Source organism: Poeciliopsis prolifica, unplaced genomic scaffold (assembly GCF_027474105.1).
Source record: "Poeciliopsis prolifica strain line A6 unplaced genomic scaffold, Auburn_PproV2 SCAFFOLD001, whole genome shotgun sequence".
Taxonomy (NCBI): Eukaryota; Metazoa; Chordata; class Actinopteri; order Cyprinodontiformes; family Poeciliidae; genus Poeciliopsis; species Poeciliopsis prolifica.
The window spans coordinates 23,417,410-23,443,360 of record NW_026562376.1 but is presented as its reverse complement, the minus strand read 5'-3'; the positions used below and the strand labels follow the sequence as shown (position 1 = coordinate 23,443,360).

Below are 25,951 nucleotides of genomic sequence, written 5' to 3'. Positions count from 1 at the left end.
ATCAGGCTCCGTTTTTGTGGCTTCATGCAACTTGGCTGTGGGAACAATTAATGCTTTTCTGGCACAAGCGTTGTTTCAATTTGCCAAACAGGCTTATCGGCATAGTGACTGTGGTAAAATAAATATTCAATAAATCACGGCGATAGCAAAACACATTAAATCTCCCTATGGACTGAAATAACAAACAAAAGGAAACACTTTTACAGGCTGGCTCCTTACGCATGCGTTTCAGCGACGGGTTTTTCGAGTGTCGTAGCCTGCAAAAAATCAAATGGAAAGACAAAAGCGGACGACATCGCTTCAGGGTTTATTCAATAGTTGGTTAACTGGCTCGCCGACAATTCGAAGTATTCTTCTTTCTTCTCAAAGTAGTAGCTGAGTCGAGCGACAGCGTACCTGGGGACAAAACAGTAGAAAAAAATTGTGATGGGATGATATTTTAATAGATTGCATAACGATTCTCAGTTTGACGCACAATCGCCAGCTGGTTATAAAGTTCGAAAAATGAGCATCTTGTCTTCCAGTCTGTGAATGAATCGTTTTATTTGGTAACCAAGTGGCTGCCCATGGCAGCTTCAGTGCTGATGCTAACCAGTCAACGTAGGAGCTACTTCCTCACATACTTCAAAATAAGAGTCTTGAGTATAGATAAGAGTAAGGCCTAAAGCTCTCATCCTGGCTCATCCAGAGCAATAGTTGGAGAAGTCGTATTCAGAAGGAAGTGGGATGGATTTCCTTTTCTGTAGGTGGACAAGCCCATTAACAATTTCACACGTCGCCTGATCATCTCAAATATAGTTTGTGGATCTATGCACTAAAATAAAAATAAGACATTGCAACTTCGTACTGTTTTAGCTGTGATGTGGATACTTTTTTTTTCCTAATTTCAATCTCCTCTGTAAAACTTTTATTCAGTGCCTTTCAGCACATCACATGTTGAAGACTAAGGGATGCTATTGTTGCTTTGTGCCTTTATATTTACTTTCTGCCACTCCCTCATGCCACTTTTATGTGTGTCCTTGGATTTTACGTTTGCTGTATCTCTTAACTATGTTTGACAAGGTCTAGTTTAGTAATAAAAAACGTTTTCAAAAAGTGCCTGAGGAAATAGAACCATTTTTAACACTCGCTGCGTCTCCATTACAAACGTGCACACAACGATCCCGACAAAAAAAACACAATTTTGCCATTGAGGCATTTCCATAAATTGAGAAATGGAATTAAAATCACACATGAATAAGTTTGTCCATTCAACGACTTACGCATTAGTCGCTGAAAAAACACACCGCACCAAGATCCTCCAACTACTTCCTGTCATCTTCTTCTCCGTGGTTTGTGCTCGTGGCAACGTCCCATTGCCGATCACGTTATTTGTGTGGCACGAAAAAACGTGCTTCTTTTGCAATTTTATGAAACAGACCAATATTGATACGTCCAAAAACCCACCTAACACCACCACCAAAACATTTTATTTCCAAACTGCCGTGTTTCCATTAAGCAAATGGAAAGATGGTGGAATCATCCGGTGAATGGAAACGGCGCCACTGTGTTAACCAGAAACTCAGAGTTTCCTGTGATGTCAGAAATTCAGACCGACCTCCAGACGTATCTATCTAAAGGGAAAATGAGCTGCTTTGTCTATACAGAAAAATGAAACAGCTTTCTTGAGGATAAAGATTGAGATCTCTGTTCTGTTTGTTCATTCATTTCTATTATCAGCCGCTGTTTGTCCCTACAGCCGTGATGTTGTTTACCCGTCACCACGGAGAGGCACAGGCAAGGATGAACCTGAAAAGTAAAGCGTTTTCAACCAAGCGAGTTGCAAGGTAATGTACAATAATGTCGTCCTTTATTGTATGTTTTACAAAAAGTTCACGCGGGAGTTTTCTAGCCCGCGGTTGGCACGGTGCCTTTGTTCGCAGAATCATAAAACCGCATCGGGTCTTTGTTGGATTAAGTACTGAGTCTGAAAGCTTCAGAGGACAGCTCACCGGTGATGATGAAAGTGGTTTTGTGCTCGCTCCTACCTCACTGTGCTTGAGCGTCTCGATAAATCTGATGTCTGAGTACGCTGTTGCCCTTGGCCATTATACTATACCCCTTTGAAATGAGGCGAAGTTTGAAAAGCGAAAGAAAATGGAGGCATGGAGAGGAGTTGGTCCTTTAATTAGTGCTTTCACTGAACTCCTCAATGCCGAATCGGTTTTCTCGCTCTTACCGCTTTAGTGAGACAAAAAAGATAATTCAGACACATGCTTTTCAGATACTTGTGTGCCATCACTCTGCTAGCCTTCGTGCATTTTCTATGTAAAATCCCCGAGCTCTAATTATTGTTTCAGAGTGAGTCCTCTGTTGTCTTCTGCCAGTGGAATTATTTCCTCCTTGTTGTTCCTGCCACTCCAATCGGAGACCCTTCATGACAAAGACACTTGCTTTTGGTGCAGCCGTATATATGCCTACAACACTGGGAAGGAAGAACAATTTTATTGTTATTTTTTTAGGCGTTATCCTGGCTAAACTCAGGAGGCAATTTTCACTTCCCTCGTTGTGGCTTGGCGAGGTTTCAAAGGCGTTTTTTTTCTGGACAGGCTTAATCTGTTGAGAGCGGCGCTCCTCTGTGAGATGACAGGCAGTTTCCTCGCTCAGACACAAACGCAGCAACCATGGTGTTGGAGTGCAGCGAGATCTCGTGAAATTAAAACACCACAACATATTTAGTCAAAGTGAGCCTTGCCTTGCAAAGCGCTATCCGGTTACTGTCAGCATGTTGACTTTGTCTAGTGTGGCACGTCTGAGGTGTTGTTATTGGTATGTGCTCTAAAGAGGCGGTATTATGTGTTTTCCAGGCACATGGTGCCATTTTATAGAACAATCAAGTAACTATGTTAACTTCAGCTGTTATAGAAATGCTGTATGACTTAAACAAAATTTGACTTTGTAATTTAACACCTTGAAATTGGGCTTCTGTCTCTTTGAAAACTCCGGCTCTTTCTGAAACTCTGCTTTCAGGACGTCATCACATCATGGCTCCTCTATTAACAATGTTTTTACCAAAGTTTCACTGAGAAGAAGCTCTTCAATGAGCTCAGCAGTTGTGCCGTTCCACCAGGTGTTTGCTAATTGCTGCTGGCTAGTCTGAAGGTGCTGAGTGGGGAAGTCGCAAATGAGGGCTCAGAGGAGGAGCTTCGACGTCGAAGGCGGGGCTAGGTCTGCCCATTCGTTTCGTACAGCTGGATGATTGCCGTGGAGATTAAAGGATTCCTCAAGGATGCGTGAAAGAATCACGAGGTTTTGATGAGGGAATAACATTGTATAACGTGCTGTGAAGCTCAAAAACGTTGGTTTTATGTAATTCTGCACCGAGTCTGAAGGAGTTGAACGTGACGACTTCCTGAAGGCGGAGTTTCAGAGAGAGTAGGAGGTTTTTAAACAGACAAAAGCCAGATTTCAAGGCGCTAAATTATGAAGTCAAATTTCTTTCAACCATATTTGATATATATATGTGTATATAATTCACAGTTACTTGATTGTGCCATAAAATGCCAGTAAGTGCCTAAAAAATACAAAGTACTGCCCCATTAGTCATTTTCATCATGAACACTGATTTCTAATGCACTGATAAACTGTAACCTAGTTCTTTAAGACCAGCTGTTTCCACATACGATTTCAGTCGCCCTTATATATATTAAGGTCGACAGGTGAAACTCGGGCTCTCAGTGTTTATCATCATCAAAGATGAAACTGAGACATTTTTCTATTTAGCAGAAAGGAAGGGATGGGGGACTCAGCTCCTGCACGAAGAGCAGGTATTCCCTTTCACAATGTGCTTTTGTGCACAATTCCTTCAATTTTGCAGCCCGTCTCCTCCAAACAGTGGGCCTCCTCCTTGTTCATTTCCTCATAATAATGTCTTTGTCAAATAACAGCTGGGCCTGCCAGGATGTCCACAAATCGAAACCGCTGACTCGCAGACACACTTTCAGCACATGAATAAAAATCATGAGAGGAAAGTAAATAAGGACGGTAGGAGGAGGGCGGATTGGCATTCCCCTTGTGGCTCTCCATTGTCACATCCACATCTGGACCTGGTTAGAGCACAAGGCCTGTGTGACGCCTGTCACTCGTTGGGAAGTCGGCAAAGATTTGACTCATGGGGATAGAGAGCTGGGAGGAAAGTTTCTTACACACACAAGCGCACGCATGCGCACACGCGCGTAGACTCAATGAATCAGAACGTGCGTGACGAGGCTCCTTTGTCCGATCAAAAGTGCCTTTTTTAATAGTCAAAACTCTTAAGCAGGTATTATCCACACCTTTCATCAAATCCACGTTTCTGTATCAAAATGTTTTTATTGGTCCGCTGTAATCCAATCTTAAATGTTAAGTTTTCATCGGCTGAAAGCAGAAAGTTGTCGTGGTTAATAGAAATAAAACCTTGAAAGCGTCAGGCTGTGTGGAATTAATCTACATAACGCATTTCACTCAGAGAAGAGCTGTTGAAATAAATTAACTTTTCAAAAATATTCTGATTCATCGAAAAGAACTTGTACTCGCTCTGAGCTCAAGTCTATTTTTAGGTCTTTCCTTAAAGGAAGTTGTTTACTACACGCGAGCGGTGAAATGAAACTGTTTAAATCTGAACAAGATTCATTCGAAAAAGACCCTAAATGCTTTTATCGCCTTGTTTCTTTGGTTGCTTTTAGTCAAATTTTGGGGGGGATTTATGGAAACTTTATATGGTTTAGTTTTTAAACCCATAGATTTTGAGCCAGGTTCACTTTAGGTGCTATGAACCTGTACCTACATAAAGCCGTTGAATGGTGCCTGTTTTTTTTCTATTTTTGTCTATTTAATCTTCAGTAAAAAAATTTCTGGTTCACTGTATCACAGTCAATGCTGCCATACAGGTAGAGGTTCCCAGCTGAAAGGAGACAGACATCAATAAAAACTTTGTCAGAACCTAATTTGCAAAATTGACCATGAGTAAAAAGAAACAAAAGAAGGAAACATTCAATCTGTTTGGAAATATGAAATATGAGCTTTCATTTCTCAATAACTTTCAGTGCAGCTGGTAGGGACATTAGTGTGAAGACTAGCAGTTTTGAAAATGTTACTTTCACCTGATCTAGCTTATCGTTTTAGTAACTCATGTCGAAGCTTCAGTAAAAAGCCGTTTAGTTGCTCTTGTCACTAAATTTGGTATTTAGTTAGTCACAGGCATATTAGCAGCGAAGCTAACTAGCTGTGGACGTTCAGACGCTGTCCCCTGAGTTGCCATGAATGTTCAGTGACTGCGTTCACCAAACGTCAAAGTGAAACACCATTAAACAGTTTCCATAAGCGCCTGTGTATGTTCAGTGAACATCTACCAAATGTCCATCCAATATTCAGTGAACTTTCATAGTTAACGTTTGCCAAATGTCAAAGTGAAACAACATTAAACGGTTAACCAAACAATGTCTGCAGATGTTCAGCGAACATCTCGAAACTGTCCATCCAACATTCAGTGGATGTTCGTTGACAATACTTGCTGAATGTTTAACGGTGTTTCATCCTGGCGCTCGCCAAACGTCAACATTAAAGACTCCAGTGACTAAAGTAATTATATATGATATGTAATGCATTGGATAAGAGGCGTAATGAGTAAAGATTTTACTAGAAAAATGTAAATGGTACAGAGTGTTACATCATGTGAGTGTACAAAATATTGAGAAATACATTACCACGTCACGATGCTATAGTTACCCTGGTCAAAAAGTGCAAGACTTAGCAAATCCCACAAGTTTTCCTAGTGTGGAGTGTGAGGTTATACTAAGATCTAATTTTTGGTTTTAACTACATTAGCTTGAAAGCTAAGTGCTAGCATGTTGCTCCTAGCCAGTTCACATTTACTCATTTTTTTGGCACCATGCTCAGCATCTCTGAGAAGTCACCCATAAGTTCGCGTTTTAATGAAAAGGGCCATTTCAAAATAAAAATAGAAATGCAGCCTTGCATGTAGCTAACAAATCTGTTAGCTACAAGTACAACAGTTGCTCTTTGTCCCAGTTTTTCGTTTTATTGTTTCTGTCATTCAAACAGAGGCTAATGAAAACGAAGAACAGAGAGGCCGGCAGAACCCTGGCTGTCAGTGTTTCTTTTTGTTGAGCCTGTTAAAATAAAGAATTATGACTTTGAGCAGACACAAAGAATTTGAATGCTTGTGAGCGTGTATTAAGGGATGGAGGAGGTTAGCGGAGTAGCGCCGCTTTCAAAGATCAGACTTGGTTCCCTGTCATTACCGTTGCTCTCAGAGCTCATTTTAGTTTAACCCCTCCAGTTAAAGAAAGGTAACCCAACCTTCCACATGCACTTTAGGACAACCTCAGCCAGCGGCTTAAAGTAGCAGACGGCTATGTAAGACGCATAGCGAGGCTGGGTCGACAGCACTGAAACAATAGCGCCTCTGTGCCCCAGCACCCCTCTGGATCACATTTCCTCCGAGGCCCATATCGAAATGTGCCGGGGGCCCCCGTTGCTGATCTAGCAAGCGGCCGGAGAAAGCCACACAGAGGGGAGGGTGCCATATGTCAATAGTGATTAGGATCACGATCACAACTGTTGCCGGTGTGGGGCACAAAGGAAAAGCGAGTCATCAGGGTGGAAGGAGGGGGTGTGGAGGGAAGCGTCGTGCCCTCCTGAACTTTACTGTCTGGTTGCCGGCGATGAGGAATGTCTCCTGGACTCCTTTAAGATAAATAACTAATGCACGCTGTTGTACATTTAAAAATAAAAGAAATGAAGCTCTGGCATCCTTTGAAAGTCTTCATGAAAGCTTTGGCTTTCATCCTATCGTGATGTGTGGCGCAACAGTGACGAGAAGCAGAGAATCCCCCCGAGTAAATATTTTGTCTACAAGGAGAAGTGACAAGAAGAGGAGATGTCGATATCATTCTGCTTTTACGCAAGAGTGAGAAAAAGAAATATGCTTTCATTTAATGAAGGAGATCACCACTGAGTTGAGTCCTAACCCTGTTTCTGTTACAGCTCTCTATGCGATGAGGACCCATCGCCATGTGCACAAACCTTCGGAAGTCAAAGTCGATAGAGGAGTATTGGGACTGCAGGATGGCCCAGAGACCCCAGAAGAAGTTGGATGCCTGGTGGAAGAGAAAGAGAAATAAGTTGCGGAAAACACAAATATCTCAATAAAAACAATTGACCAAACAAATTGTTGGTCAGGCTTCGGCCTCGCTAACGTTTTCGTGGCTCTATCGCGATTCTTCACTCAATAACCACGTCCCAGACACTGACTCTCCGACCGGTCTTGAGTAGAGGAGGTGTTTAAATCAGCGAATCAACCGCTGCAGTGTTCAGGTGATCAATAATCACAAAATAAACGCCAAGCCTGAAAATTCAATACAGTAACCGATTGAATGTTCTTTTTTTGTGTGGGAAATGTTTGTTTTTACTTTGGGGTTTGCATCCTGACACGATGGCGGAGCAGTTGTCAGTCAGTTGCTGTGGCAACGGGTCTATGTATAGCATAGCCAACAAAACAGAGTGAAAACAGAACAATTTGACTGGTTCTGGGATTTTGTTCAACTGTTTTCCCTTTCCTGTGACGCACTGCGATAAACGAATAATACCTTCATCTCCAGGTTTCATTCTGTTAATGGAATCGTTTTACGGCGGCACCAGCCGATGTGCCCAACAGTGTCGTACACATCCGTGAAATTTCCGGGTGTAAACAATAACGTACGATGGGTTCGTTGTCTCTGCAGAGATTCAAATCGTCTTCAAGGAAAAGATGATTAAAAAAAATTTTAAAAATGAATCCCGTTAGAGCTCCCTTCCTCGGGTTGGTGGGAGCCAACGTGAGCGTCAGACTTGTGCGTCTTTCCTTAAACGGCCTCGAGGGAGGGGAAAAAAACGTACGTGGAGACTCTGAACTCACTTTAAGGAAGTAGAGAGTGTGAAACTGAAGCTTATTTTTGCAGCGCTGTAGTTTAATGTTTGGTTACAGCTCCTCGTGCCATGCTGCAAGGGCTGTAAAAACACACTGTGTGACCTCCAGTTGTCGGGTTGTAACCGCTTCCAAAACTGCTGCCGCTGCATGCCAGTTGCGCGCCGCTCAGTCAGAATGACAAACCCTCAGTATTGAATAGTTCCCTCCTTAATGGCCTTGCTCACTTAGGCTTGCGGACTTCCATGCCTCCATAAATTTCTGTTGTTCTCCACCCTTATTGTAAATCTTCATGGTAAGGCCACTAATGGCACGTCCTAATAAGATCCAGACGGGGGCCTCTGTTCTGCGGCCCAATGATATAATCACATTTTTATTTGATAATCAAATAAAGGGTGGAATGAAATGCTTGTGGAGCATTGTGTGGTTTCCCTTGGCTTCTCCCACACCCCTGCCAAACCTGGCAGATTTTCGTCTCTAATCTCCGTCCTTAGTTGGGGGAAAAAAAGACTGAGCGCGCTTCCACTATGATTAGTAACTGCTCTTCATTAGGAGAAGCGTTAATCTAACGCCGAGCGGAGGGGAGTCGAAGGAGACAGAGAGAGAGAGAGAGGGGGAAAAAAGGACGACAAAGACGTGAGGAAAGAGCGACACCACGGAGCGGCGGGCCTGAGCTGCGACGACGCAGGAGCGGCAGACGAAGGGCGGTGGGGGGGAGGGATCCCTGCGGAGGGAGAGGACGAGCTGCCTCTTCGCTGGAGGTGAACACGGGAAGCTTCGCTCTTTTTACATCTTTGGCAATCGGCCACACAGCTTCTCCCACTGGATGATATCGGCTGAGGCTTTGCTGTTGAATCAATTCGGTTCAGCTCGATTTTTTATTTTTTTTTCCAGCCAGTGTTGCAGCTTTGCGCTGTTTGGCTTTTTAGTCAGTTTGACAAATGAGGTCAAACTAACAGAGCTAAACCGTTTGGAGAAAAGAAAAAAAAAGAGCCGTGTAGCCATTTTGTATGTTTTTGTTTCGGTGTTTGTTGTTTTTTGGTAGGTGCTATATGAACACATTTTACTGACTTTACTTACTCACATAAAGTGTCTTGCAAAAGCATTCACATCCCTTGAATTTTCACATGTTGTGATTTTAATTTAATTTAAATAAATGTGTTTTTATCCAGATTTCCAGGTACAACATAAAATAGAGCATAACTGTGGAGTGTGGTTTACTTTTTTTTTTCTTTTAACAAACAATCTGTAAAAACAGTTGTCCTGGTTTTATTTAGGGGTGTTGGAGCAAAAGGGGCTGAATATAGATTGATGTCATTTGTATTTACACTCGTTTATTTAAAAGAATAGACAAATATTACTTGCTCCATTTGTTGCATAATCTTCCTCAGCTTTTACAGCATTTCAGACATTTGAGAACAAAACTTTGACACGGAACCAGCTCTGAAACACATCGGGTTCAAAAGTCACAAAACACAAAGATGCTAAAATTAGGTCCCAATTTGCAGAGCATGGTGTCGAGGCATTTTGCTTGTTTGGTTTTCATCTAACCCTACTACTCCAGGAGATAAATGGTGTCTTTACACTGCAGTTTCTTAATTTTGCTACTTTTATTCTATTTTCCAAACTATTTTTTACCCAGGTCCAGTTCAACCCAACTAATAAAACTGGGAGTTGATTGAACAGGCTATTAAATGATCCTTTGTTTTATTTTAGTGTGCAGTCAGTCAGTATATTAAAAATCAAAATACTGACATATCAAATACATTAAAAAATACTGACGTGGCAAAGCAAAGATAAAGCTTAATGTACATCAAATGTTAAAATGTAAAAGGCGATCACAATTGTTTTGGATTTTTTTTAGTAGATGGACGAAAGAAAAGAAGTCAAATGTTTTTTCAACGCTCTTTTTTTTTTTTTTTCATACTTATCCAGGAAAACAATTTCCAGCCTTTTCAAAACCCTGAATGATTCTGGTTTGCACGGCAATGTCATATAATTAGTTATATTACATCATATTTGCTGGATACATGTGCAAAACATCGTAACCCTCCAAAGTGCAGCTTCTGAATAAAGAAAGACTATATTAAGGAACTGTAATCATTCACCAGTTAGTTGCATTGATAGATTGTTTAAATAAAAAAAATATATCATTAACAGTTAAATTAATAAAAATATTGAAATTGTAATTACTTCCCCTAAATTTCATAACTGAGAAGCCAGTGAATATTTCTTTTGAAATTTACGATTCAAATATTCCATGAGTGGAGGCGAGTGAGAATGGACAGATCGCTCCCCGTCCGTACACGTTACGTAACCCAAAGCGTCAAATGCTAAATATTAATCAAACGCTTGCAGCATAAAATGGGCCGAGGTTCCCTGTTTGAATGCAGCAGGCTCGGCATCAGTCATCCTGACACACGGAGCGTCCAAACGAGTGCAGTTGGAAACTTGGCTTGTTACGTGTCAGTGAACAATTTCTCTCTCATCTCCCCAGTCAGAAAAAAAAATAAAAAACACACAAAAAAAACCCTCCTTGGTCTGTCACCGAAAATCTGAATTCAATCAACAAGACGTTATCACTTCTCCCACTCCATTCCAGGCCGTATTTCACCCCAACCCCCTGCTTTTTTCCCCCTAATTTCTCCCTCTCTGTTTTTTTTTTATTTTTTTGGCCAAAGCATGGGTTATTTTAAAAAGTAATATGCTTCCTCATCACATCTGGGCTATTTCAAGAGAAATTCACACCGACCCTCCATCCCCTCCCCCCGCCTCTAAATTGCTCGGACAATTCTGCATATTGTGTTGGAGCTGTGGAAGCACTTTCAGACAGATAGCTCAGCACCACTTGAGCCACCAAAGAATGAAAATTGTGGTCATAAGAAAAATAATTTTGGTTGCCGTCTTTCATTTTTTCCCCCTGCGGTAGCTTCTAATCAACTCGGACGGAGTCCATCATACTTTGAGCGGCGGTGGCTTAAACAGGATGGTTTGGTTTTGCTTTTGGGGGGGTTGGAGGCTGGGGGGCGGGGGGTTGTTGCTGGAAAAGTAAATTATCAGAACGCGGCGGTGAGGTGATGCCCACTCCGTCATCTCGGAGGTCTGCGCACATCTGGATGCTGCTGAAATGAGAGCACTAATCTCATAATGTGTTTTTTTTCCCCCTCCTTTTCTTTGTGTGAATTTGCCCAGAACTATTAACTAAACAGAAGGAAAGGAAAACTTAAACAAAAACAAAAAAACAGAAGAAAACTTTTTAAGTTTCTCCAAAGTGGCTCACAACGTGCTTATGTTATAATGCTGACTTACAAGAGAGAATTTGCAGACTTGAACGTAGAGCTTCGTGACTTCTTCGTCGGTCGCCGTGACGTTGCGGCCCGTGCTGCGTTTGTAGCTCTCCAGGTAGGCGGTCAGCCAGTCCCTCTGCAGCTCCCGGCTCGGGTACAGGCTGTAGTCGACGTCAGTCACACCTTTGGCCACAACACACACACACACACAACGAGTTACTGTCAGCTTAATTAGAAGGTTTTCAGACTTCCAACGGAGCCTTTTTACTTTGAAATAGAAAACCTTTTCTTTAGAGGTTAAAAATGACATTTACTTCATGTTATGTGTGAAAGACAACTGGATATAGTCTTTAAATAATTTGTCATACATAAAGTCACCATACAGGCAGTATCTATTTGTACTTAGCAAACAGTTGACCAGAAGTTGTCCAATTCAGAGAGCAATCTGTGAACAGATGTTGCAAAAAATACTTTCACGTTTTTTCTCATCTTTTCTTTAGATGCAGTACATCTGGATTCAGTGGCGACACCAAGTGGGGGACAAGGGAGTCGTTGACCACTCATAAAAAAATGACACACACACACAAACATCTATATATATATATATATATATATATATATATAATATATATATATATATATATATATGTTTGTATATATGTTTGTTTGTGTGCGTGTGTGTATTTTTTTAACCCTAGTCACCCATTGGCCAGGGTTAATAAACCTCATGTAATGGCTATATTAGGCACTTTTCCATTAAACATAACGTTGCGCAAATTAGAATTACGAGATAAACTGAATTAATGGAAATGCTGCAATTTCAAGAAAAGGTTTTTGTGCTACGATGACATGGCTTTTCACAACACGTGTCATGTGATCAACAACCAGATGTTGCTACTGCCGAAGACGGCAGGAAGTGGTAGGAGGACAATGGTTTGTGTTCTGTTTTTCTGACAATGTGCAGCTGGCTCCATCAGAGCTCCCACAACATCACACAGTTCATAAAAAATTTTAACGTGTCGAAAGTTGTACCTGTTTCCTAAACAAACGACAGAAACAGATGGGAAACTATCTCACACGTCACATACTGTACGTATGAGTCGTGTTGCTGCGTCAGTGACAGAGTGGAGTTATTGTGTCAATGTGTGGAAAACCCACTCTGACCTACCAGCAAACTCATTGAAGTGATTCCCGATGTCGAAGGCCTGGTAGTTGTAGTCCGCATACTCATAGTCTATGAATTTCACCGACCCTGATGGTGGGGAGGAAAGGGTTACAGTGACTACCTTCAACCAAATGGGTGAAAGTGGCAGCGAGTCTCTTCTGAGCCACTTTTCAGATATTGTGACAACTGAAAAACTAGAAAGATTGCTACAAAAATTTGATTCTGGAGGATAAAATCCATTGGATTGGATTTGATGGGTTTGTGTGCGTGTGTGATTTTTGACGCTGGAAGGGTTAGTCACATCATCAACATCAACAGACATATCACTTCTCATGCTACCTCACCTGTGGGTCTCCTCACCTTCTTGACAGTCGTAGATGATGTTCTTTGTGAGCAGGTCGTTGTGGCAGAGGACGGTGGGCGAGTCCGTCTGGGACAGGTGTCTCTTCAGCGACTCCATCTCCTCCAACAGAACCTCGTAGCTCGGCACTTCTCGAAGAGGCAAGGAGCTACAACCAGATAAGTCACATGTTCTATGAAAATATGATAAACATACACAATTGAAAATAGAAAGAAAAAAAAGGTTTTATTGGCCCGACTGGCCTTTATTTCATAGTTAATTGACAGGAAAGTGGGTAATGAGAGAAGGGGAAGACATGCAGCAAATATCGCCAGGCCGGGAATTGAACCTGCGACGGCCGCGTCAAGGACTAAGGCCTACATATGTTATATTTATTTTAACAAAGACAAAACGTTTTTGAAAAAGGATTCTAAAGTTCATATTTGTTTTCTTTCAAAGAAAGCTGAGGTGATTTATTATTTTTGGTCAAATGTTACATTTGTTCCCCTGAGGTTTGAGTAGGATGTGACACAAAAGCCACTCCTCAAAATGGGAAAGACAGGGAAACAGTCAAGTAAGCTGGATGCAGAGGGCAGCGTCCTTTACAAATCTGCTATTAAAGCGCATTCCTCCGTCTCCAACGGCGAAACGAGGATTCGTTCATGCCGAGCTTACATGCAGCGGCTCGGCCAGACCGATGGCCTTCAACTTAAAAGCTGCGTCATATGAACTTCCTCTTCTGGTTTCCATGGCGAGGGGGTATGAGTTTGAAGAAATGACCCCGTCGTGCCTGGTGCTAGCTAGCATGTGCTTGTTTGAAATGAAAATCAACGCTTTCTTCTTTGTTTTCCAATTCTGACTTCCAATGATTCACTTCCTGAATGAATCATTTCATTTCTTCCCCCTGGTGGAAGAAATGAACAAATCTAAAAGTTCCTCGAGACAAAGCAGTTCAAAATACTTTGCATCCTAATAACATCACCAATTATGAAAGAAGCAACAAACTTTACGGTTTGTCAAATGCGATCATCGAAATCATCAAGCAATATGCTTGATGATTATATTGCTGTCGAGTAAAGTGAACTCGACAGAATATTTTCATTAAGATTTTACTGCTTAACCTGAACCCGGCCTAAATTTTGGGTCGGGTTCGGGCCATAAATCTGAAATGATCAAGCAAATGTAGGTCACAAACATTGATGAATGTTCCAGTTATTATGAGTAGCAGGCAGATCTAAACAGGTGGGTTTTCAGCCTTGATTTAACTGAAGTCGATGTTGCAGCAGTTTTGCAGTTTTCTGGAAGTTTGTTCCAGATTGCGCTCGCATAAAAGAAATGAATGCAGCTTCTCCATGTTTGGCTCTGAGCGGTCTGGAAACGGTCTGACAACAGGCCTTTACTGTACTTTGGTCGAAGCCCAAACGCGTTCACATGTTCTTAGTTCCCAGAGACAAACATAAACTGGCTAAAATCTGTAATGAAAACTGGATATATGAAGATTATGAACATCTCCGATGAAAATTCTCAGAAGAATTTGTGGAATGGTGTTGAACCGTCCAGAGGTGAGAAACCGGTGGAAAATCGGACCGCAGCCCTGACGTCTCCGACCCTTCACTTAAACAACGTGTTTGTAAACCAGCACGACTCGGCAAGAGGTCAAACATCCCGTCTCCTTCACTGCAGCGTCTTAAAGCCGATTCGTTTTTGCTCGCCGTCCCTCTGTCTGCCTGGACAAGACGGAGCTGCTGGCCGTGTTATTTAAACACTACCTATTTATCCGAAGGGGGACAAACAGACTCTTGCCGTATTATACACACTTAGGGACGTGATTTAGTGCGGCCTGCGAGGAACGCAATAAAAGCGAAAAGAGCCTCACTTTGTTTATGATGCTGACACTGAGGTTCTGTTTTTCTTTTTTTTTTTATACAAATCCACCTACACATACTGAATAAGTCCTGTTAGACAGAGATGAAGGAAATGTCAGAACGATATTGTGTTGAGATCAGTTGTAATAGTTCAGTTTTATTTGGTTGTGACTTTATGTTCGACTTATCCAGTTAGATTTTAGGGGATTTGCTAGTTCTAGTTAGTATTAGTCAAGCACTGTTTTGTTTCAGTCACGTTTTCATGAGTTTTTGTAGTTTGTGTTTTCATGCTGCATTTCTAGGTGCAGAATTCAAAAAGGTCAAAGTATTGAATTGTGATTTTATGTTTACATTCATGGGGGTCATGAATACTCAACAGAAGAAGCGTTTTTAGAAAATTCTGACTCTGGTGTTTCCTCACAATTTTGTTGCCTTTTTTATATCAGGAGGAACTCAAGAAAGAAAAACAACGATTTCACATCAGTGCACTTGTAGGCCGGTAGGTTTTATAAACACACAGTATCGTTTCAGTTACAGTTTACAGTTCAGTTATTACCATTTTTATTAATTTCATTTTTTTGTCATGTTGTTTTAGTTAAAGTAGCACAACGTGACAAAACTGTCGTCATGTCGTGACAATACAAAACGAGACAATCTGTGAAAAGGAGAATAGGCAGCCTCCTCAGCTTCTCCCAGCCCTAACTAGAAACAACCAATCAGAGCCAGGAGGAGGGTCTTAGTGCTGTCAATCACCCTGTGCTATGCTGCAGCCTTCATGGCCTCTTTGTGAATGCTAAGGCTAGTCAGAATAGCCACCGATGATGGTGGATAAGTTACTTTTGCACCATTAGCACATTGAGCAGCGAGTAAGCGAAGTGATTGACAGCACTAAGATCCACCTCCTGGCCCTGATTGGTTGTTTTTGATTCATTTTTTTCAGACAGCAACAGAATCTCAGGAAATAGGTTCAAGAGATTGATCCATTGACATATTATCTCTCATATCAAACTGTCATGACATCATTATAGTTTCAACAAATAGGTAAAAAAACGAGACTATACACACGCACGCACGCACACACACACACACACACACACACACACACATATATAAATAAATAAAATGAGTTACTGCAGCTTTAAGTATAACAACCTTGGTTCAGATATCAGTTTTAATTCCTCCAAAGGCTGCAAAGAAAAGTTCAAAGCTGACTCTATATTGATCAAAATCTTCTTCCTTTTTATTAGCTCCAAGTTCAGAATCGAGGGCTTAATCACATTTACTTGCCTATAAAATTTGACTTTGTGAGAACCGTGCCCCCTCCCCACGACACGCACAATTCATCCATATCCTCTCTAATATGAATTGAATAGTGAATCACCACTGATTCCTTTTCAACTCATCCCACGCATCAAACCAACGCAACTTTTTTTTCTTTTTTTTTTGTCGCGTGAGAGCCCACGAACGGTCGGATTGGTGGGGGAAAAAAAGAAAAGGAAAAAAAAAAACCTAAAAAAAACAAAATGAAAAGACCCGCGTCGACTTTTTAAATGGGCGAGACCTGACGCCTTGCCATCAGATCTTTTTCCTCTCCTTTTCTCTGCTCATGAAACGCCGAGCGCGTCGAGTGCGTTCGCCTCCTGCTCCCTGTCAAGCCTCTGTAAAGTAATTAGAGGAATTTCCTCCTCTGGCACTTCATTATGGCTGCGTCTTATTTACATACGATTTCAAACAGAAGCCATGAACTGCGGATTTTTTGTTAATTTTTTTTCGCTCTTTTTTTGCGGCTTCCATGAGGAGTACAGGAGCACAAATGGTCCACCCAGCAGGGGGGCCCTTTGGGGAGAAAAAGAGGTTGCACTCATGCTTTCCATCGCTCTTCTTTCTTTGCTCTCTCTTTCTTTCTCTCTCTCGGAACCATGCAGCTGCTGCAGCCTCTTTCTCTCTCTTCCTCCTCCTCCTCTTCCTCCCTCTCTTCACACAGCGGGTGGCTTGAGAGCCGAAGACCTCCTCTGCAGGTGCAGCCTCTTCCTGCAGCTCCCTCTGCCTTTTACCGACTCATCTCAAGACCACATTCATATCTGCACTTGCATACACTCTCGAGTACCGAAAGTTTCTCTGATGCAAATTTTAAGAACCTTTTTTTTTTCCCCCCCCCAAACCCCCTCGCTGTGTTTCGGCCTCTGTCTCGTATCTTCGTCTTTGAAGAGGCCAGTGATTATCCAAACAGGCGCGCTCTGGTTTTAAATGCAAGCGATCCTACATAAATAATACCTAATTTTCTTAAATCTTTTTTTTTTTTTTTTTTTTTTTTTGCTGTAAGTCCCCCAGCCCCTCCCCGCCGCCCCAGCAGTCCTCGGGTTTATGTCCTCATCATTTCTCGTTTTTCAGATCGTTTGAACGTCTCTGCTGGCGAGCGGCACTCGCCAGCAGAGACGTGTGTGAAGCCATGGAAATGTGTCACGGCACAGCACCATCTATTGGGCCTCGACGTGTGGTGCAGCTCACACTCTCACTACCCTTTCTGCAGGGCGTTCAAGCTGCAGAGTTTTGTTTTGATGATGTGCAACATACGGAAAAGAAACTGGAGAAAAACATTAAAGTTTTTAATCGGAGGAGACTAAATAAGTATTAGATATAACCAAGTTCGCAAAAACTATCTACTAGTTTTGGAATCCAAAAGAATCCAAACATCAAACTTCTTCATATTTTGCCATATGACAACCTCAAATATGAATGCATTATTACAATAAGTTGGCCGAAAGATAAATCGTCCCAGAAGATAAATGATAGTATCATTGGCATCATAACGCAAGAACACATTCTCAAAGATCAATAAACTTTAAAATCCAATGTTGAGAGGAGTGCTGGTGGAAATGTTAAATAGTCAAAATAAATAAACACCAGAAATAACAAATTAAATTAATTATGAACAACAACAAAAAAATCGTCCTTCAAAAATTAAAGGGCTAGTTCAGACCGGAGCACCAGACTGAAGATTTTTATCATTCTGTTTTTGGTACAGAGAGAAAAGAGAAAACCAGTGTGCAAATGGAAATTATTGAGTTTGTTTTAATTTATTATGCGACTAATTGATTTATTGTGACAAGTTTACGCAATGTATTGTGATTTTATGCAACAGAGTCCTGCAAAGTGAAAGCACAATCGAACTCTGTTTAATTAAGAGTAAAAAAATCTTAAACTTATGGTCACAATTTGCTGTGATTACAGCAGTGGTGCCCCAAAGAAAAACTTTGGCCACCACAAAAACTGGCCACAATTTTGGGCTAATTTTGGTTATGGAAAGCAATAGAGTAAATTTCTTTTCAATCAAGACATAAATGTAAAGCCTGATGTACAAATAAATAATCTTGGGGGTTTGTCTCTGTCAGCTTTGCTGTTTTACCTCAGCCTGGTTGTTGTCTTCTTATGCAATTATCATCTCCCTTCAGTGCTCTGTCTGGGATTTCTCCCATTGACATAGATTTTTCTGGTTTAATTTAAATCGGGACAAATCGGCGATCAGAGGAAGAAGTTGTAAATAATGATGCTGATTTTCTGTGCTGTTTTAGAACAGTCTGCCTGTAGTTTTAGCAACAGCAGGGGAGGAAGTGGACAAAGTTGTTCAGTTCGAGTTGGCAAAACATTGAGTCGAAGATTGTCGAAGATGTTGTGACCCTACTCCCCATGAGGTTGTTTGCAGCTCACGCAATTTCCGGTAAGCTTCATTGAAATGGCGCATTGTCATGGCAAAACGTTAGCGGTTGTGTAAAATTGAAAACTTCAGGAAGCGCCTTCAGGAAGCCATCGTTTCTGAATAGCGAAGAGTCCAGAATCTCTGTACAAGCAAAGTGCTTACATTCTGTCATAGACTTGGTGTTTGTAACTCTGAATTCTCTGATGGCACTTTATTGGATGTTTTTTTTAGTGTCAGTAGACTGAAAACTACAGCTATAAACTTAATTGAGTTGGTTTTTCCTTAAATTGTCAGCAATAAAATACATTGCACTTTATAGTAGAACAGCTCAATGGTTGTATTACCACAACCAGACTAGGGTAAACTACCTTACCCACTTTCTAAGAAGAGCCAGGCCCTCCCAGTGTTCGTTTGCATGGACTTCTGGCCCCCTTGCTGAAAACACAAACAAGGTTGAACGTTTGACCGATAAGGGAGAGCTGAGCAGGAAGCTCATGGCAGGGTGTCTGTTTCTTTGTAGTGTCTGGAGGGCCTCCCATGACCTCTGTCAGAGATAATGCAAAGCCACTGCCATTACGGGCCACTCCCCCGCTTCAGCTGTTTGACCAATTCTGGCTCAGAAAAATGAAAAACTGGAGGACAGAAAAAGGGGGGGAAACCCTCCCCTCTACCCCCGACAACAGTTGATTGGAAACCTGTCAGCAGGTCTGAATATGTGAGAACGCGATGAAGGAATAGAGTACTCCTCAAAGATAAAAGCTGAGACTGGTTTTTATCAAAGAACTGATTGGAAAGAAACGGCGACTGAGGCAGGTTGTTGTTTAAAACACACCGGCCTCGTTTAGTCCGATTGAATCAAACTCTAGTTTGTCTGATTCTGAACAAAAAAAGGTGAAATGTGGTCTGCCCAGAAACCCAAGCCTGGGGTTGGTAGAAGGTCATGGCCTTCCTAGACAATTGAGATTCACTCAAATCTTGCTTCATGGCACAGTCTTTGCTTTTTTCCGTTCAACCAGGACAATCAGTGAACAGAGGGAGAAATTGTGAACGACGAAGTGGATTTTCTGCATTGCCTCAAGAATTGTGGTCTGCCTGCAGTTTTAACAATGGCAGCGGAGGGAATCAATGAAGCTGTCTAGTTCATATGCTTCCATATGCTTCATGCTTCCAAGTATTGATTTAGCAATTACAGCAGTCTTATTTGACTTGACATTTCTTGTTTTCCCAATAGAGGATAGTTGCTTACAATGCAGGAAACTTCAGGTAAGCTTCATAGCGTCAAACTGGAGCATTACGTTCGTCACAACAACAAACAAAATTGGGTAACGGTGACGTTTCACAATAGCAGAGATTGTAGAGACTTATTGTGAAGTAAGGTGTACAATTAGGGGCTGGTTTGTACCAGGCTAGGTTGAAAAGCAGGAAATGGACTACAGCGCAGAGCATTCTGGGTAAATACAGCACTAGCTTAAGAAATGGATCATGGTCTTTTACCAAAGACAAAAGAAAATCTGCCACCTCTAAAGTCTGACGCCACACCAGTTCTGTTTTTGTGAAGACGGAGATTGTGTCTTCTTCAAGTTCAGTGTCTTCATCAAAGGTTTTCATGTTGTTTCATTGGTGCAGCGCCGCCACAGGTGAGGAGGGTAATAGATTTTTCAAAGGGTTTGATTTGGTTGAAACAGCGCAACGTAAAAGCAAAACGCACCAGCTGAAAAGTGTAAAAGATGTGACGACTTTGGCTTCCAGTCGAACCGAGTTTACCGGACTAACAGGTGTGAAAACTCGCTTATACCTTTTCACTCCTGACTGAACAGCTGTGATTCACAGAGAAACCAAACAAAGATGAATCTACAACAGGAACGTTTTCTGTCCATCTCTGTATTTCATTTTGAAGGACTTTCAGTTTTGCTCTCAAGGCAAGTCAGCTGTCTGGTAAAGACCGAGCCATTTAAAACATGTCTGGAAATGTACAACCTTGGTGAATTTTCTTTGTAGCTTCAAGGGATGACCTCACTTTACATGTTGTACAGTTTGTTTTGATAGATCCTACAGCCACTCTTCCACAGTAACTTGAATATCAATGATCATGATGTGCTTTTTTTATGTTCAGGGTCATTTTTATGCGGCTCGCTTTTTATACCTTTTAGTGCACGCCTGCTCAGCTGGAGTCCTGGTGATGCTGCTCTCCGCCAGAGTCAGAAAATGAGACATCTTCGCCCAGAGCTGAGGCTCCGTCGGCTGGCCACGTTTTGGCTGGATCGAGTGGATTTTTCCCATCTCGGCTGCAATCAATCTGCAGAGAAAAGAGAAAAAAAAAAAAAAAGAAAACTTTTCTCAGATGACCCTGGCCGATGCTGTTATTGCACAAACAAGCATTATCGGAGCAGAAACACAACTCCCTTTCCATTTGGCGTTCTTATCTTGTTCTTCTTTTGAAAATAATGGGCCTCCTTGAATATGTGACCTCTCATCCACTTGGTTTTTTGTTCTTGAGCCATCTTAGCTGGGAGGACGCAAGGTTTTCTGGGTAAGCACCAGCGATGGATGTCTATTGTGGCCCTGGCTGTTCGGCCTTGCCTGGCTGAGTTCTGGCCTACTGTGTTGTGCTGTTAGTAATGGTGTCAGCCTGTGATGGACATAATGAATTAAACGAGCCAGGAATAAACGACATTGCTCAACATGACAAGTAAGAGAACCGCAAAACCAGCAAAAACTCCCTCAGGACGACTGAGAACTGAAAATATGTCAATTGTCAAGTCATATGGTAAACTGTTCCCATACAGTGTCTGTATCAATATTTATTTTTATATTGCTGCATCATTTTGTGATTTCATCTTTTTGCAAATGTTTATTTTCTACATTAAAAAAGACTTCAGTCTTACATTTGTGTGCCTAAAATGAAGGCCTTAAATCGTCTTAAAACGATTTTAAAAGTTGAACGTTGGCCTTGAATACGTCAATCACAGGTCTTCAGTTTTGTCATGGCAGAACTATTTAATCTTCTCTGTATCGATATATAAAGATTTTTTTGCCACATTGTTTTTTATAATTTCATCTCTTTGAAGATGCCCAATATTTAATATGATAAAATATAATATCTAATATAATAAAACAGCTGCCGGGGCATCTGGAAATGTCTCCTTTTGTCTTAAATCTCTTTCAAGCGAGCATTAAACGTCTTAAATGTGACTCGTGGAAACTTGCAGACATGCTGCTTTCTTTTAAATAACTATGCGTGTCAAGAATGTGGATGCAGATGAGCCACCAATCGTACCATATATATATATATATTTTTTAGTCTTAAATTGAATTCAAACGTGCATTAAAAAGCTCTTTAAAAAAAATCTTAAACTTGACTTGCTAAAACCAGCAAACACCCTGTTTTCTTTGAAATAATCTGTGTGTGGAGAGTTCAGCTGCAGTGACTGATTTCGCTGGGTGCCAGCAGAAACCTGTAGATGGACGGCTGCCGCAGCAGCTCGTCCTCCAGCACATTTCCTCGGACAAACTCGTAACAGATGCCGTTCTGGAAGCTGCAGTAGATCTCGGGCCCGCAGCCGTGCGCGTGGAAGACCTGGAACATCTCCACCTCTCGATCGCGATTCATGTAGAGCTCCGTCATTCTGCCGTAAAGTCGCACCAGCACGCAACCGGGCTCCTGGAGAGAGCCCACGTAGCAGCCAATCAGCTGGTTGGTAATGCCTTCTGTAAATGTCTGCGGGGGCAACAAGATTCAGGAAATTGACTTTTTATTAAATCTGTGCATCTAAAAATGATGATATTAATGGTCAGTCAACAATTGTTTGGTTACACAATGCTACTGTAATCTTAAATTTGAACTTTGACCAACAAGACACTTTAGCATGAGTCCTTTAAGAAAACTAGTTATAAAAGTCAAAAAGAAAGTCATGTGAAGCATAAATAATTTCAAATGATTTGGCTACTAACCCCCGAGTAGCTACAGATACATAAAACTAGACAAACACTGAGAAAAGAACAAATTTCCAAGACGAGTGAGAAATGTAACTTTCTAGCAAAGAGTCATCAGTAAGTTTAAACCAAACTTGTCAAAAAAAGGTAAGCAGAGGAATGGACACAGGTGTCCTCTTCACAGCACAGTGGTGTTCCAGGACAGTCTGTCCTGCCCTGTTTGTGTACACAAAGATACCGCATTGACCTCTGTTTGCCTCCTTGTTGTCATTCGGCAGATTCTCATTCTGCACCACGGTCCCTGAAGTATTTCTGAGCCTCTGAAGGGACACGAATACAACACAGTTTCTCATCTAGGTAGAGCGAACAATCATAGCTACCCTGACATCAGATCTATTATTCATGGTGAATGGAGGGAGGCCTGGTTTGGACATTTGTAATTGTGCTTTCTTTGTCCGCCGGACTTGAGTCTGCTGTCTTCTGTTTCGTCAGACTCACTGAAATTGATACTTGTCAAATTATGAGAGTACATTTGGAGAGGAGGATCAAAACGTCACACTGAGAAGTAGCCGTGAGAAATTTAACTGACTGTTGGACAGATCTGCCTTGTTGGGTGACTAAGAGAGTCAGGGGAGTTTGATTGTTGAGTCCATATGCAGTTTTGTATATGAGGGAGGGTTACAACCCTGACCTTAGGCTTGAAACAAGAACATGAGGAGTGATGCTATTATATGCCCACAGTTAAAGATGAGGGTAGGGATTCCACACAAAGTTTGTGGAATTTGGATCTATTAATGGGTGTGTCCAAATTCAGGGGTCAGATACTTTGAATGACCCTGCCTACCCAGTCGATGTAGACCAGGTCCTTCTTCAACTAAGAAGACCGGACAATCTAGCCATTTGAGTTTTTCCTGCTCTTGACATCTGCTCTTTCACGAGTGACAAAACTGTTGAGTTTCATCACTGACAAACTCACAGTTTGTGTTGAGTGATGACACACAACACAAACTGGTCAAACTGTAGCTTAAATTTTAGTGTACCCACATTAAAGCTGTACTCCTTTCCCTCTCTATTTCCCGCCTCCTCATCCCACAATGAATCTTGGGAAACAGTAGGCTATGAAGGATGCGTGAAACCTGCCCTTCAAATCTGGGAAGGGCGCGTTTGAGGGCAACAATTTCACCTTGAACTCAGACACACCGGCTGTTTTCCATCAGTGATCTTTAGCTTTCTCTGGAACGATTCACAATCAACTGTAAGGCAACTATGATGAGCTTGTCTTAAGTCGATAGCTTTTGTATAATAATTTTTTTTGTTTTGTTTTTTACATATTTCTTGAATCATTTATAGCATTTCTGTAACTATCCTGTAAGGAGTGTGTAAATCATTGCATCTGAAGTTGATTTACAGCATTGTGTTAAAATTCATCCTTCTCTTTCAGAAGGTAAACAAAATTATTGAACAAGAAAATAGCGACTAAAGAGGGAGCCAATTGAAAAAGCAGCTGGGACAGACTGTACACAGCCCATGCCAAAGCACAGGTGTGACAGCAGGAATCGTCTGACCTTACCCTGACAAGCACAATACATCATTAAAGAGACTTGTGCGATCTGAGCTTTGAAGGGAAACATCTACTCCTCTGTGTGCTTTCCAGGACCCGGTGTAGATTGAGAGGTCACACAGCCCATGTGCAGTCACCTAACAAACATAAACCCTATTTCTCTGAAAGATTGGACCTTGTGTTTGCACATGGGACCAGAATGAGGTTCTCTTGTCCTCAATGGATGCTTTGAAAACGCTCACACACACTCACACACCAAAACTTTCTAAATTCTCCCTTTGTTGTCCAGTTACCTTGGGTTTGCTCCAGACGTTTTTTCTGAACGGTGATTTCTGACAAGGTGTCAGGGAAAGTTAAGGCTTTTGTAAATTTAAAGATTTTGCCACCATACATGTGATTTGATTCCAAAGCACTTTGAATGCAAAACGTTACGATAAAAAGGTACAAATGTACACAACAAAAACCCAACCGAGACATTTGTAAATGGAACCGAGTCTTCCCGGAGGCATTTTGCATCATTTCTAGAGTCTGAAAGTGTGAATGCTAAGTTCTCAAACATTGTCAAACACGTAGAAGAAGACATGGCCACCTGAATGTTGTGAACAAGATGAGGGAGGAAACAGTGCTCAAAGGTTCAAAAGAGCAAATCATTCCTAATCATTCACTGTAGATCTATACAAAATTGATTAAAATCTACTCAAGTCCTGCGTTTTTATGGACCGAAACAGTTTGTGGTTAACTAGGCAAAATAGCAAGCAATACTCAACAACCTTATACCTGAAACCTATAGTGACTTCCTGAAGCGCAACATGTTGAGTTTTTAGTAGATTGTAACCCTTGGCAGGTATCAACAGTCAAATTTAGCACGCTAGTATTAGTTTCCATTGAACATGATGGCATTACACCATGTTAGCGGAACTGATATTTATGACTGGCACTTTAGGGTTAGCTCTACCATCTCTTTAGTTAGCGTTGCCTATCAATGACAAATTTACAAGCAAAATATTTAAAGAATTTTGTTTTTTAAAGACATGTAAAAGCTTTTCACTGACTTTTATTAGCAAATTGAACAAATGGAGTAGCACACATTGCATTCGCCCTTTTCAATAAACTTAAATCACTTTTAGAATATGCTGGCAATGCACTGTGTGCCGCTTTTTTCAAATAAGAGCGTCATCTCCTGTTTTCATTACATCACTTCCTGTCAGCCGTGCCTGAGCTTGGAGTTAACAAGTAAAAGACTGACCTCAACAATCACCCATGAAACCAGTGGAGACAGAATAAATTCGATCCATATGGTCGGTGGCGTACCTTCATCTGAATGTCCTGCGTCTTCCACTCAGGACGCAGTTCGCTCAGAAGGTCCAAGATTCCTCTCCGGGGTTCACGCTCGTCAACCGCAACGTCCAGATGGCGGAGCTGATCCCCAGAACCTCCGCGTTCCGGGTCCATTTCAGACAGAGAAAACAATCCCCTCAGTAACTTCTTCAGAACTTTTGCCCCCTCACCAGCTGGAACGTGTCCAGATACGGCACCTGATTAAAAGTTTGCCTGAGCCACTTTGGATATAGTTTTTCCAGTGTGCACTAAATGAACTCGGCATTTAACGCCTCTGCTCGGTTCTGAGGAGCCATCTGTGGCACTTGGACGTCGGTGAAACTGGTAATTTGTGTGACCCAGCAGCAGAGGCCAACGTTCCTGTGGGCATCTTCAGCAACTCTGCGGGAGCTTACTTATTAACTACCAATGGGGTCAAGTTCAGCAGCAGGAACCAGCAGGTTGCAGCCGGAATTTAATAGGAAAAAAGTAACTCTAGCTCGTAAATGATAGTAAGAGATGGAAGAAAGAAAGAAATACTGAAAGTGCTTTGCAAAAGTAGTCATATCCCCTGATATATTTACCATATTTTCTCATCACAAGACAAACCTATTTCACATTTGTTTGTGTATTTTGTGCGCAAATAGAACATAAACTCAAAGAGGAAACAAACAGATACATAGTAAAAAAAAATCAAAAATACAAAGAAAAATCTGAAAAACGTGTCATGATTTAGAGATAATCTTCGGATGAGTCAAGAATTTGTCAAACTACATTTTCAGAGCATTGCTGTGAATCATGACACAGAGATCAAATGTTTTTCGCAGATACTCCTGTGTGT

At 41.5% G+C, this 25,951-nt stretch overlaps 1 protein-coding gene across 2 annotated transcripts; it reads right to left on the bottom strand.

Moving 5' to 3' along the window:
• Window positions 1-288: 288 nt before the first annotated feature.
• On the bottom strand, window positions 289-25,492 carry LOC129360868 (ethanolamine kinase 1-like). Of its 2 annotated transcripts, XM_055031336.1 has the most exons (8): window positions 25,105-25,492; window positions 21,755-22,017; window positions 20,443-20,595; window positions 12,758-12,906; window positions 12,401-12,484; window positions 11,255-11,415; window positions 7,066-7,139; window positions 289-396 (listed from the first exon to the last, which is right to left on the bottom strand). In XM_055031336.1, the coding sequence occupies exons 1-8, from the start codon at window positions 25,243-25,245 to the stop codon at window positions 312-314; spliced, it is 1,110 nt and encodes a 369-aa protein (XP_054887311.1). In that variant the 5' UTR covers window positions 25,246-25,492; the 3' UTR covers window positions 289-311. The 2 variants fall into 2 exon arrangements, with proteins under 2 accessions (XP_054887311.1, XP_054887322.1); XM_055031347.1 differs by lacking the exon at window positions 12,401-12,484.
• Between the last annotated feature and the right edge of the window lie 459 nt (window positions 25,493-25,951).

Coding starts and splice junctions, on each gene's coding strand:
- LOC129360868 (XM_055031336.1), bottom strand. CDS start 25,245: ATGGACCCGGAACGCGGAGGTTCTGGGGATCAGCTCCGCCATCTGGAC. Junction 11,416..12,400: donor TCACTTCAATGAGTTTGCTG/GTAGGTCAGAGT, acceptor TTGTGGCCAAAG/GTGTGACTGACGTCGACTAC. Junction 7,140..11,254: donor AAGTCTGCAAATTCTCTCTT/GTAAGTCAGCAT, acceptor CTCTTCCACCAG/GCATCCAACTTCTTCTGGGG.